General features: G+C 34.4%; 1 protein-coding gene across 43 annotated transcripts in view; it reads left to right on the forward strand.

Annotated features, from left to right (window-relative positions):
* fat1a (FAT atypical cadherin 1a) overlaps positions 1 to 12789 on the forward strand; it is a 150315-nt gene that overhangs the window by 69701 nt on the left and 67825 nt on the right. For 11 of the 43 annotated variants that reach the window (XR_012394540.1, XR_012394536.1, XR_012394554.1 and 8 more), the window contains exons 5-8: positions 1475 to 1804; positions 4702 to 4912; positions 5236 to 5304; positions 7539 to 7678. Coding sequence is in view for 10 of the 43 variants with exons in the window: in XM_021469232.2 (XP_021324907.1) it covers positions 1475 to 1804; positions 4702 to 4912; positions 5236 to 5304; positions 7539 to 7678 (750 nt within the window). In the remaining 33 variants the exon portion in view is untranslated. Of the gene's footprint in view, positions 1 to 1474; positions 1805 to 4701; positions 4913 to 5235; positions 5305 to 7538; positions 8643 to 8887; positions 9033 to 9742; positions 9992 to 10311; positions 10443 to 10775; positions 11771 to 12789 lie in introns of those variants that run through there. The other 32 variants (XM_073930593.1, XM_021469270.3, XM_073930660.1 and 29 more) reach the window with 22 other exon arrangements.

The following is a 12789-nucleotide window of genomic DNA, read 5'->3' on the forward strand; positions in this document are numbered from 1 at the left end:
ACATTTCTCAGTAGCGTGGCAGTAGCGTCACTACTTTCAAAATTAAATAGCTTTTCAATAGCGATGCTACTATTTTAAGCAAGTAGTACAGTAGCATCCACACAAGCTACACTTACCAATCGCTGATCATTAAGTGACACCACTGCCATTCACGGAGCTGTGAAGCTGGTGTCTGACCGATGAAAGTAAATCCATATGATAGCGAGAATGGCAAATTCTTCTTCTTCTTCTTCATGTTTTATGATGGTTGTAAACAAACTTTTTGGTGAGTTGCTGCCACCTCTTGGTCCGGTTGGTGACGTCGCCAATCAATCATTGAGCTGACACAGAAACTTGGTTGATGGAAAGATGACTGTAGAGGATTTATTTCTAAAACAGGACAATACCTCAAAGTACATGTCTTAAAGTTAATTCTGATGCTGTGCTCTTGTTAGAGTTGTACTGGTTTTACATTTTGTCATTCTTTGTTCTGCAAATGTGCCCAAGTGCAATTGCATACAAATAATAAAAATTAAGTAAATATATATTGTGATGAACAACATAAACATGGATTGTGTTTTATGGATTTGTTTGCTTATATTTGTATTATTTAAAGTTTTTTTATTTTATATTTTTATAGGGTTCAATTTATTTGATTTTCTTATTCAGTGTATTGTTTGATTGTTTGATGGTTGGATATGCTTGTTTATATTATTTGTCACAAAATTGCATAAAGCTGTTTTATAAAAGCCAAAACCAGTTGTGCCTTTTGATGAAAATAACAAATTTATTTTTTTCTAGTTGGATATTGTGAATTGATTTACGATTATTTCAGTAGTGTGCAGCACACACTTTACATAAAAGGAATATTACATTATTCAACTGTTAATATAAAAATATAGTTTTATAAACTGCCTAAACATGCATTTACATAACAGCCTTTAGCCAATTGCAATGTTGCGCATAATGATTTTGCCAAGTATGATGCGATCCTGGATTAACATCTATTGATCCTGGAACATATTTTTGTTTAAAAATGTAATCCATACCTATTCTCTACCCCTAAACCCAACAATAACTGTTAATTATTCCCAAAATCAGAGGCGAATAAAACTTGGATAACAATCATATAGAAGTGCTTAAACTGTAAGCCTAAACTTAACATAAACTGTAAACGTATCCCTTAATTCTCATTGTTATTGTAATGTTGTTCCCGGATCAACATAGTAAATGCAGGAACATGTCCTACTTGGTGAAATCAGGTTGGCGTCACACACAAGTGCTATTGGATTTTACTGTGAATATTTAAATTTGGAAATTAATCAACAGTTATAATTTTTAGATATAACATATATGTTTTCAAAGGTTTTCATGATAATAAAAAATTGAAATTGTAATGCTAACATCAATAAATTTACCATTGTTTAACCTGAAACTGATAAACATGACAACACTAGAAGTTACACTTATAGTATTGCATTCTTCAATCTTACAGATCACAGTTTCTGATCAAGGCGTTCCTGCGAAGTCCACCACAGTCCGAGTCATTGTGAAAGTCTTGGACGAGAACGACAACAGTCCACAGTTTATGGAGAAGGTCTACAAAATCAAACTTCCTGTAAGGGAGAAGCCAGAGAAAGAGCGTGCTCTTAAAAGAGATCCCGTGTATCGTGTCATCGCCTCAGATAAAGACGAAGGACCTAATGCTGAGATCTCCTACAGCATCGAGGAAGGAGACGAACAGGGAAAGTTCTTCATCGAGCCCAAAACTGGCATGGTTTACTCCAAGAAGCTTTCCTCTGCTGTAGATTATGACATCCTAACGGTAAGTACACACACATTTGTTTGTACCACATATACCGTTGAAGTCAGAATTAATAGTCCCCCTTTGAATTTCCCAAATGATGATTAACAGAGCAAGGAAATTTTCACAGTATGTCTGATAATATTTTTTTCTTCTGGAGAAACTCTTATTTGTTTGATTTCGACTAGAATAAAAACAGTTTATAATTTTTAAAAACATTTTAAGGTCAAAATTATTAGACACCAATATTTTTTTAGAGTTATTTTTTTCTACAGTCTACAGAACAAACCATTGTATAAAATGTTATTTACTGTCATTATGGCAAAGATGCAAGAAATCAGTTATTTGAGATGAGTTATTAAAACTATTATGTTTAGAAATGTGTTGAGATCTTCTCTCAGTTAAAGAGAAATTGGGGGAAAATATAAACAGGAAGGCTAATAATTTAAAGGGTTAATAATTCTGACTTCAACTGTACATAGTCATTTGTGATTGTGCTTGATTCTTGGAAAGATCAGAAAGTTGATCTTAGTGGATCGTTTTATTCCATATGTTTTTGCTTACTAGCTTAGGTTACAGCATTTAAGGTGTCTTGGAATGTAGAAACCTGAGATCTCAGATTTGACACGCACTACATTTTTCTTGAATGGCCGTCTGATTGATGTTTTATGACTGGAAAGTGAACTTCCTGCCGCCCATGTGCCTGGTGACATTTTTTTTTTGCCAGACCTCCCATTCTTTCATTATCTAACATCTGTCGCTTTCCAAACGCCACACAGACAGGTGTTCTGCTGCCAGTCTTTCTCTAGCACTTATTAATAGTGTTTATAGAGCTCTATTCATTCTGTAATGCAGAACTGGGGTTTATTCTTAAAATCCAACAATATCATCAAAGTAAGCTGTATAATGTGAAATGTCACAGATTTTTCAAGTTTTGGACTAATAATTCCACCTAATTAAATCGTAATATGGACAGAATATTTAGCCAAATGTTAATATTTGAATATAAATGTTGCATGGTGGTTTCTCAGAGATGGGTTGCAGCTGGAAGAACATCCGCTGCGTAAAAACGTGCTGGATAAGTTGGCGGTTCATCCCACTGTGGTGACCATGGATAAATAAAGGGACTAAGCCGACAAGAAAACGAATGAATGAATGTTGCATGGTGGGCAATGCGGTGGCACAGTAGGTAGTGCTGTTGTCTCACAGCAAGATGGTCACAGGTTCGAGCCTCGGCTGGGTCAGTTGGCATTTCTGTTTGAGTTTGCATGTTCTCCCAGCATTCAAATGGGTTTCCTCTGGGCGATCCAGTTTCCCCCACAAGTCCAAAGACATGTGGTACAGGTAAATTGGGTAGGCTCAAAAATATTCTGTAGTGTATGTGTGTGAATGAGAGTGTATGGTTGTTTGCCAGGGATGGGTTGCAGCTGGAAGGGCATCCACTGTGTAAAACATATGCTGGGCAGTCAGTTCATTTCGCTGTGGCGACCCCAGATAAATAAAGGGCCTAAGCCGAAAAGAAAATGAATGATGGAATGTTGCACGTTGGTGTTGCCAGCCTCTGCTATCTTATTATTTGAGGACTTGAACACATTTACTTTTATTCCAGAGCTAATCTGATGGTGGGATCACACCAAATGCACAGCACCACATCGCTCACTCTTGATAAGTCACCCCTCCGAGGAAAATTTTTTAATCGAGAACACTCAATTGAGGCAAACTTCATGTCGTAGCAAACAAATCATGCATTCCACATCATTTTCACCCCCTGGTAGTAATTTCATGTAGTAAAAACTCTTTTCATGCATCTGCGTCCACTTTGTATATAATTTACTTGCGTGAATATTTAGTTTCTCATTTAGTGTGGAGACACTTTACCAGCATTTTTTTCTAAGAGAAACTGTTGTGATTTTATGTAAACATATTAGAAAGCCTTACTGTCTTTGAAACAACAAACCTAGATAAATGGCAGGTTTAATTCGATTTATTTGTTTATTTATTTATTTATGTATTTATTTATTTATTCTTAAGTCCAGAAGCATTCAAATGAGAAAAAAAAAAAAAAAAAACGGATTTTGGGGGAATAAAAATACAATTTTCCTATATTCAGATTAAGTTCTAACTTGTTATTTAAATTTAAGATGTGAGAAACCACTAACAATACCAAACAGAATTATTCACAGACAAATGGAATGCTTTGTTAAATCTTATCATAAGCTCAATGAAACCATTGTTGTTTGTTTATTTGATATTAACAGGTTAATTAATTTTAAGCAATAGTTTTAATCAGGGTTCATACGGGTGCTGGAAAATGCTTGATTTTAATATAGTGTTTTCAAGGTTAGAAAAGTGCTTGGATTTCGGACAAAGTGCTTGAACCTGCTTGAATTTGAAATTGCAGGGCTCGAAATTGTGACCGTTTTGGTTGAATATGCGCCCAAAATTTTATCCATGCGACCTTAAACTTTGGGAGCTAAGTGCAGTGCTCAGAAATAGTTTAAAACTGTTGACAAGTCAACTCGCTGCAGTATAAAAAAAGCCCGCAATGCCTTAAAGCTTTTCTGATTGGCCCACTGCTTTTTAACTGCATGGAATGGATGTGATAATATCAGCTGTTAATCACTCAGTCAATGCCTTCCTATAAATGACAGGAAGCGACAGCTGCGAAAATGTAAAGGTCTGGATATATTTGAGAATGAAAATACCAGATTTTGTTTTAGAAACCACCTTAAGTTACAAATAACAGCACATCTGATCATTGATCTTATGATGAATGTTAATCCACCCTTTACAGTTTTCGAAGAGTGGATAAAAGACCTCCGCTGGGTTAAAGTCTGCTATGCAAATGTCTAAAGCCTTTCATTTATTTTAAGCTATAGTGTTACTGGTTTTACATTTTATTCAACACTTACCCCCAGATTAAAGCAGTGGATAATGGCCGACCCCAGAAATCGGCCACCTGCCGTCTACACATCGAATGGATCCCCAAGCCGGAGCCGAGCACAGTCCCCCTGGTATTCGATGAGCCCTTTTACACCTTTTCTGTCATGGAGAGTGACACCGTGTCCCACATGCTCGGGGTCATCAGCCTGGAGCCTGTCGACACACCAGTCTGGTTTGAAATAACAGGTACGCCGTTTGTTTGACAGACTTTACATGCTCAAACTTGCATTCTAACAAGCTGAATTGATAAAATCTTCTAATCAAACTTTTTAGATGAAAAGTCTTTGCATGATATAAGCTTTATCTTTGTCTTAATCTTCTCAGTAGAACTATTCTTAATAATAATACTACAGTAGCTCGCATCCTCTCCCTGTCCCTTTATCTTTTAACCAATCTGTCACTGACAAACTTTACTTTTCTCTCTCTCTTTTCCTCCTCTTCTCCTTTTATTCTGGAATGGTTTGGGTTTTGCTTTCTTCCTCTTGTTTGCCTCTTCTTCGCTTTGGAAGAGGACATAGCGGCTAAAGAGCTGTTTTACATCGTTCAGATGGCTTGCGACCTGAACTGCACTGCAGAAGGTATCTGCCGCAGATCTCCTAATACTGCCTTTATGGGATCTGTCATGTGCCTTTGTACTTGTGCTGTGTCGTGACTGTTTCACATTGGTTGCACCACGTCCTGAGTTTTGATTCTTTCTTGCTGAGGGCACAGAAGCTGGCAATGAAAGAGTTACATTTATGCTATTACAACAAATTGATTTATGTATGTCCACCTAGTGCATACAAAAAGAATGACTTTTTTCATTGCCAGCCTATGCACTTAGTGTTGTTCACTTTGAAGACCCTGCGCTCTCATTTTCTTTCATGTGTGTGTGTTTTATTATTATTATTGTTATATTTATGTTTGGTCAAATAATCAAGTTGATGATTCAGGGCTTGCTGGCAAGATCATACGTGCAGGATGACTGGTACATTGGTGTAATAAGAATTATTTAAAGGAGCATAAAATTGCTGAAATCAAGTGAGGAATGTGTACTCAACATTCACATTAATATATAAATAATTAACTATTGGCAAGTATGTTTTTTTTTTTTTTTAATAATTATTGGTTTTTGCCAGCAATCTTAAATGTTAAATGCCAAAATAAGTTGAAATACTGATTAAGTATTAGATTTTCCTTGTGCCAATTCCAAAATCTACTATTTTTGAAACAAGAAATGACGAATAAAAAGGTGTGAAGCACCAAAAGTAGCCCATATTAAAATTAGTTTTATTACTAATCTGGCTATTGTTGTTATCCATGAATATTCGAATGTACTTTTTTAAAGAGAGGCTAGAAAAATCGTGAAGCTCTACATTATTATTATTATTTTTATATTATTATTTTTATTATTATTATTATTATTATTATGTTAAAATCTTTTGTTTTCAAATGGCCAAATTCTGACTGTGAAAAGTTGAATATGCTGGTCAGTTTGTTATTTGCTTAATAAATGATAATAGGCCACGTTTTTAATTTAAAACTATTTAAACCTATTTTTTTCTAACAATGTATTATGATAAATTTGTTTATTAAGATAAAATTATTTTTAAAATAGATTTTTTTTATTTCTTTGTTGTAAATGTTTACGAAATGTTTTTGGTACATCAAAACATGTAGATTTGATGACCATACGGCAATTAATTCAGCTAGAAATAGTCGCAAAATGCAGTATTTAAATATCATGATTAAATAGAAAAGGAGGTGAATAACTGCAAAAACGTTTACTTTTTGAGAAAAAATAAGCACCCCTTTCAGCAGGCTGGCTACAGACCTGCAGATTTGTTTTGTGAACCTAATTCTCTAACTATTAATAACTGCAGAAAAAAAATAATGGTAATCAAATTTTGTATAAAATAAAATAAAAACTGCTTTGGTTGACTTTTTAATCTGGACAGACATTGGTCATTTATTTTTATTAGTATAATTCTTTAGCAAAAAAGTAATCACAATCAAATTAATATAATATAATATAATATAATATAATATAATATAATATAATATAATATAATATAATATAATATAATATAATATAATGTAATAAAGCTCTGATTTCCCCAACAGTCCAAAGACATGTGGTATAGGTGAATAGAAAAACCTAAATTGACCATAGTGTATGAGTGTGTATGGGTGTTTCCCATTGTTGGGTTTCGGCTGGAAAGACATTCGCTGCATTAAGTGTGTGCTGGATAAGTTGGTGGTTTATTCTTCTGTGCGACCCCAGATTAATAAAAGGACTAAGCCGAAAAGAAAATGAATTAATAATATAATATAATATAATATAATATAATATAATATAATATAATATAATATAATATAATATGACATGACATGACATGACATGACATAATATAATATAATATAATATAATATAATATGACATGACATGACATGACATGACATAATATAATATAATATAATATAATATAATATAATATAATATAATATAATATAATAATATTTGCTTGTATTTATTTCTATATTTATTGTGGACACTATTATTTGTTATCACTTTGTAACACTAAGCAATAATATAGTCATATATGTTAAGCGCTAGGGCAATGATATGGTAGTCTGCATGTCTGTCAGCCATTTTTGTGATCACACTCAAAGTGTCAAACAGTTGCTGCAAAAGCACACACGTGACACTGGTTTTTGCCACCTGTGCAGTTCTCTCTTTTTCTCTCTCTCCTGTCTTCAACTGGCTAACTTGCGATGATGGCCGTCTAATTTCCTGTCTATTTTGCTTGTGCTGAAAACCTCCTCTCAACAGGTGGTAATTCTGACAGTCGATTCGAGGTGGGGAAGGCGAGCGGGACAATGATTGTGGCCCAAGCGCTGGACGCAGAGCAGAAATCCCATTACAACCTGACGGTGAATGCAACAGATGGCACCAGATCTGTCAGCACGCAGGTAATTGAATTGCTAATGAAGTGTTTATGGAAGCAGAGCATTGTGCGCTCACCATAGAGGCCTGGACTTCTTTTTTTTTTGGAGATCACTATGAGGGGCAGAAATGACTCACTTTTTTGTGCATGTGTATTTCGCTGGTGGCAAGGAAGGAACAGCAACCCAAGCATTTCTAACTTTCCAAATTGAGTTTCCTCATTCCTGCATTGGCACTGTAGGTCCCAAAGGTCGTTCCTGCTTGTGCTCATTTCAGCCTTCAGGATTAAAAAAGAAGCACAGCATCTTGCTATTTAAAGGCCTTTTAGATGAGATAGAGAAAGCACAAAATGCAGTTATTAAACCTTATCAAATACATGCTTTACAGGGACTTTACAGGATGTACAGGTTCTATGTCATTTAGATTATGGGCTGCACTGTACACTCCAAAAAATGACGTTTGTTATTTATTCAAACTTGTTTTGAGAACAATTTATTTGTTTTATTCTCAATCCACTTACACTACCTGACAAAAGTCTTGTCACCTATCAAATAAGTTATTATTTGTTATTCTTAAGTTTTAGGTATAACAAATAATAACTTGACTTCTAGTAGATCAGTTGGTATCAGAAGTGGCTTATATGAAAGGCAAAGGCCTCAATATTACCTACACTGTTAGACATTTCTGTAAATTACACAGTTATTTACTGTATTTCACCCAGTGTAATACTGCAAATTCCTTTCACGGTAAATAACTGTATTTACCGTTGCATTATGGGAATTAAGTGTGACGTCGAACAACATATACAGCGATGTACTGTATTTGTAAAAATTCGTGTATTATACTGTATTTTCCACAACTGCTTCAACGCCACCTTGCGGCGATTCGACTACTCTGCACCACATTTTGCCTGAGGACCCTGGAGCAATTCTGGAGGACAATTTATTAGTGTGCCTGAAGAACATACTGGATTTAACAAACTTTACTCTGGTAAGCTGAGGCAGTGTTTCATTTTACAGAATGTTTTGTGGACGAGAATAGAACAAAGTAAAGTATAAAGTTGGCTATTATTATTTTCTCTGGCTTGGCGTTATTTCGCCCATTTGAGAAATATATCATCTATTAAGATGTTACCTTTATTTAATTTATTACATTAACACTACTATTACTTTAAATAAGACTGTTTATGACTATTAGCCATTGTTCTCGTCATATCTTTTTATTTATTTACATAGGAACCGGTGTTGCAGCGGGTTTTGGTTTAGGAGGGAACCAGAGGTAACGAAGACAGTTTTGGAGGACACTTAGCACGAGACAACGGTCCGGCAGAGAGTGTTTTCCCCCAGAAGAATATGAATGAAAGACCAACAAATAATCCAGGTAAAAGCGCGTCTGTCTGTGCTGACAACACTCGACATTGATTTGAGCACCTCTATTAGCATTTGTTTGCTCGGCAACATTGGCTGAAGCGATCTTAAAATGGTAATGTTAACTGTTAGCTAAACTGAGCTAAGTTTATACTGAATTGGACTCAAACTCATTTTAACGTGCAACGTTTAACTTATATTGATTTATACTATATATATTAGATGTGAACTTATTTTTCTCTGGTTTAGAGTAACTTATAACGTTAGCTTGAGAAAATAACATCGCGACGTAACCTATAACGTTAACGTAAATCTATAACGTTACAATATGCATAGAGGTAAAGTTGGTTTTATATTCGCACATTCGTTCATTTAGAAGACTCTATACTGTTTACCATGTTACTTTGAATATTCGATCAGAATTAGCATGCCAGTATCACTTGAAATCAACATTAACATTGTTTATTTGACCTTGAGCACGTTATACTTTGATAGTTATTAGCTGCTAAAATGATTTCGCTATTTAGGTTTGCAAATAATACTTTTATGAAATTAAATTATTAAGGGGGAAGTCTGAATCTGCTAATATAAAACCAATTTTACCTCTATGCATTATGCTAATAACCACCTTTTTGCTATTTATTGTTTGCTAATTATTTTTTTATCACAACTCTTGACATTTGGTTTAACATAATTGTTACCATTATATTTTTTTCTGTTTAGATATGGCACGAGCACAGCACCAGGTTTTGTCTGAAGAAACAAACAGCATTTCAGAGGAACATCTTGATCAGCACAGCCTTATGCTTAAAAAATAAGCAAGACCAGTAAGCAACCAAGGTAAACAAATAAAAAAAGTTGTGTGGAGGTTGTGGATTGTAGCATGGTATTCTTATCTGTATTTTTGGCTTTTTTATGGTCTCAATATTGAATACTGGGAGCCTGCCTGTGCAAACTGGACCTCATACAACAGTAAGTACTGTACATCTATTTGTTTCTCAATATAGTAACGTTACTTTTAATACAAAATGTGTCACATGTTTAGTTGCTAGCTAAATAAAAAATTGTTTTCCCTTTTTTATTAAACCATTTAGTAGTTTTTTTTTTCATCTTTGTTTATAATATTTTTGAGCAGATTGAGGTCTGTCATGGGTCAGACATTTCAAAATACAATAATTAGTATTGGGATACATGCATTTGTCTATGTATTAAATGTCTTTTTCCCCATTTCATGTTGCCTAAATATTTTGTAATAAATAAAATAATACATTTTTTTGTATAAATAATTTCAGAGGATGAAACAAAATGCACAGCAACAACCAGAGTGAGCCAGAAGATAGCAGGAGAAGTAGTGAAGAGAATGACAACCATGAACAACAGTGAGTTATCCTTCTTTCACCAGCTAACTGAGAACTTGGATTAGGTGAGACACTCTCAATAGTTTTATCAGTATTCAGTCAGTTTTAGTTTATTAGGAATACATAAAACAAATAGTCTAATCTGTCCTGCAGTGAATCAACCCATCACAAATGCTACAATGTTTTTGTTAAACCTTGTTAGGGAAAAAAATAAACAGGACATTCTGGTTAGTTATCTTTTAAACATGGTAGTGAGCAGGTTATGAGCAGGAGCCAGTAACCAGCTGAAAACTAGCCCAACCTAGCTGCCATGCTTCAAAATAATTAACCAGTATATGATTTATTTTTTTTAAACAAGCTTCTTCTATGCTTATGTTAGTCTGTTTCTCCTTATCCAGAGTTCTTCATAATCCTGGACTGGGCCAAATCCTGACCAGATGCTGTGGTGGTCATGGAGGAGTGAATCCTGAAAGACACACGTGATCAATGAGTTTCCGCATTGATCCAATGGGCCAGCCTGACCACCCGCTGGTGAACTTTCAAGCCTCTGGTGCCTAGACTGCGGCCTTGCACAAGTTTGGCTAGAGGAGAACTGGTCGTGCCCAACTGAGCCTGGTATCTCTCAAGGGATTTTATTCTACACTTTCGTCAGTTGGTGAAGTTTGTTCCATGCCACTGTCGCCACTGGATCACTTGGCTACGATTGGTGGATCGGTGGATTTGCTCTTCAGTGTTTGGACTTTCAGCAGTGACATTTACTGCTTCAATTCTGAAAACTGGACTGAAGCAGCTTCAATTTACAAGAACTTCTATGTTAAGCTGCTTTGACATCATTGATCTACATTGTAAAAGTGCAATAGAAATAAAGATGAATTGCATTTGAACATGTGAATTCAGACCTTGTTGAACATTTGACACCAGAACTAGTACTATTTTAAAGTTGGGTTGTTTCTGAGTCTGCTAATAGTTACAAATATTTATTTTTCCAACAATATGCAATTCAGAAGTTTAAATTTTTATTGTACATGTATGTTCTAGTGCTTTGTGTGATTTATTTATTTTTAATGTGTTGATTTTATTGCTTAATGTAATTTTCACACATTTTCCTTAAATGCTTTAAGCATTATTAATGTTTTAAAGAATGGAATATTTTGTAATTGTGTCTGGTTTAATGTCAGTAGTACTTAGTACAATTGTTTTTTTTTCTCAACAATATGCAGGTCAGACACTTCAATTAGTTTTGTACATGTATGTTAATGTGCTTTGTCATTTTCAATGTTTTTTTTTCTTAAAATAAAATATTTTGAATGATTGAAATGTAATGTTTTTACACATTTTTAAGCTTGTTTTAAGCATCTCCAATGTTTTAAATAAAGAGTGTTTATTTTGTTAATATTTTGTAATTGTGTCTTTTTTAGGTCTATAGTATTAAAATAATATTAATAAAATTATATTATAAAATATTTAGGACAAAATTAAAAGGTTTACAGTAGCTAACTGTTAACTTAGGTTTTTACAGTAGTTAACCATTTTCAGACACTACGGTAACATGCTGTAAACGGATTTACAGTTGTATACTGTAAATCTAAAATACAGTAACTTACTGGCAACAGTGTTGCCAGTAAGTTACTGTAAAAACCCTTTGAAATGTCTAACAGTGTAAATAAAATATGATCATGCCTTGATTTTTAATTATTTAATTAGGACAGCAAGGTCTGACTTTGCTTAGACAAACATCGTGTCACTTAACAGAAATAATGTACAGTATAAAATATAAAGTCATGGTGCAGTGGAAAAAGAATTAATATTGTGTATGACTGTCATGAACTTGGATGACTGCATCCATACATCTCTGCAATGACTCAAATAACTTATTAATAAAGTCATCTGGAATGGCAAAGAAAGCGATCTTACAAGATTTCTAGTGTTCATCAAGATTCTTTGGATTCATTTTCAATGGCTCCTCCTTCAACTTACTCCAGACTTGCTCAATAATGTTCATGTCTGCTGACGATTCTGGCCAATCCTGGAGCACCTTGACCTTCTTTGCTTTCAGGAACTTTTATGTGGAGGCTGAAGTATGAGAGGGAGCGCTATCCTGCTGAAGAATTTGCCCTCTCCCGTGGTTTATAATGTAATGGGCAGCACACATGTCTTGATACCTCAGGCTGTTGATGTAGCACGCTCTCACACACCCCCATACTAAATGTACTCCAAACCATGATTTTTTCCCTTACCAAACTTGACTGATTTTTTAATGAGAATCTTGGGTGATTTATTTGTTCCAACACAAATCAATTATGTAGAACCCAGTCTTATTTACAGTGTAAAAAATGTTGGGTTCCACAAAGTTCCTTCATGTTGACTCAACACAAATTGAAGTTAACGTAATATTTTTTATACATTTATGTG

Source organism: Danio rerio, chromosome 1 (genome assembly GCF_049306965.1).
Source record: "Danio rerio strain Tuebingen ecotype United States chromosome 1, GRCz12tu, whole genome shotgun sequence".
Lineage (NCBI taxonomy): Eukaryota > Metazoa > Chordata > Actinopteri > Cypriniformes > Danionidae > Danio > Danio rerio.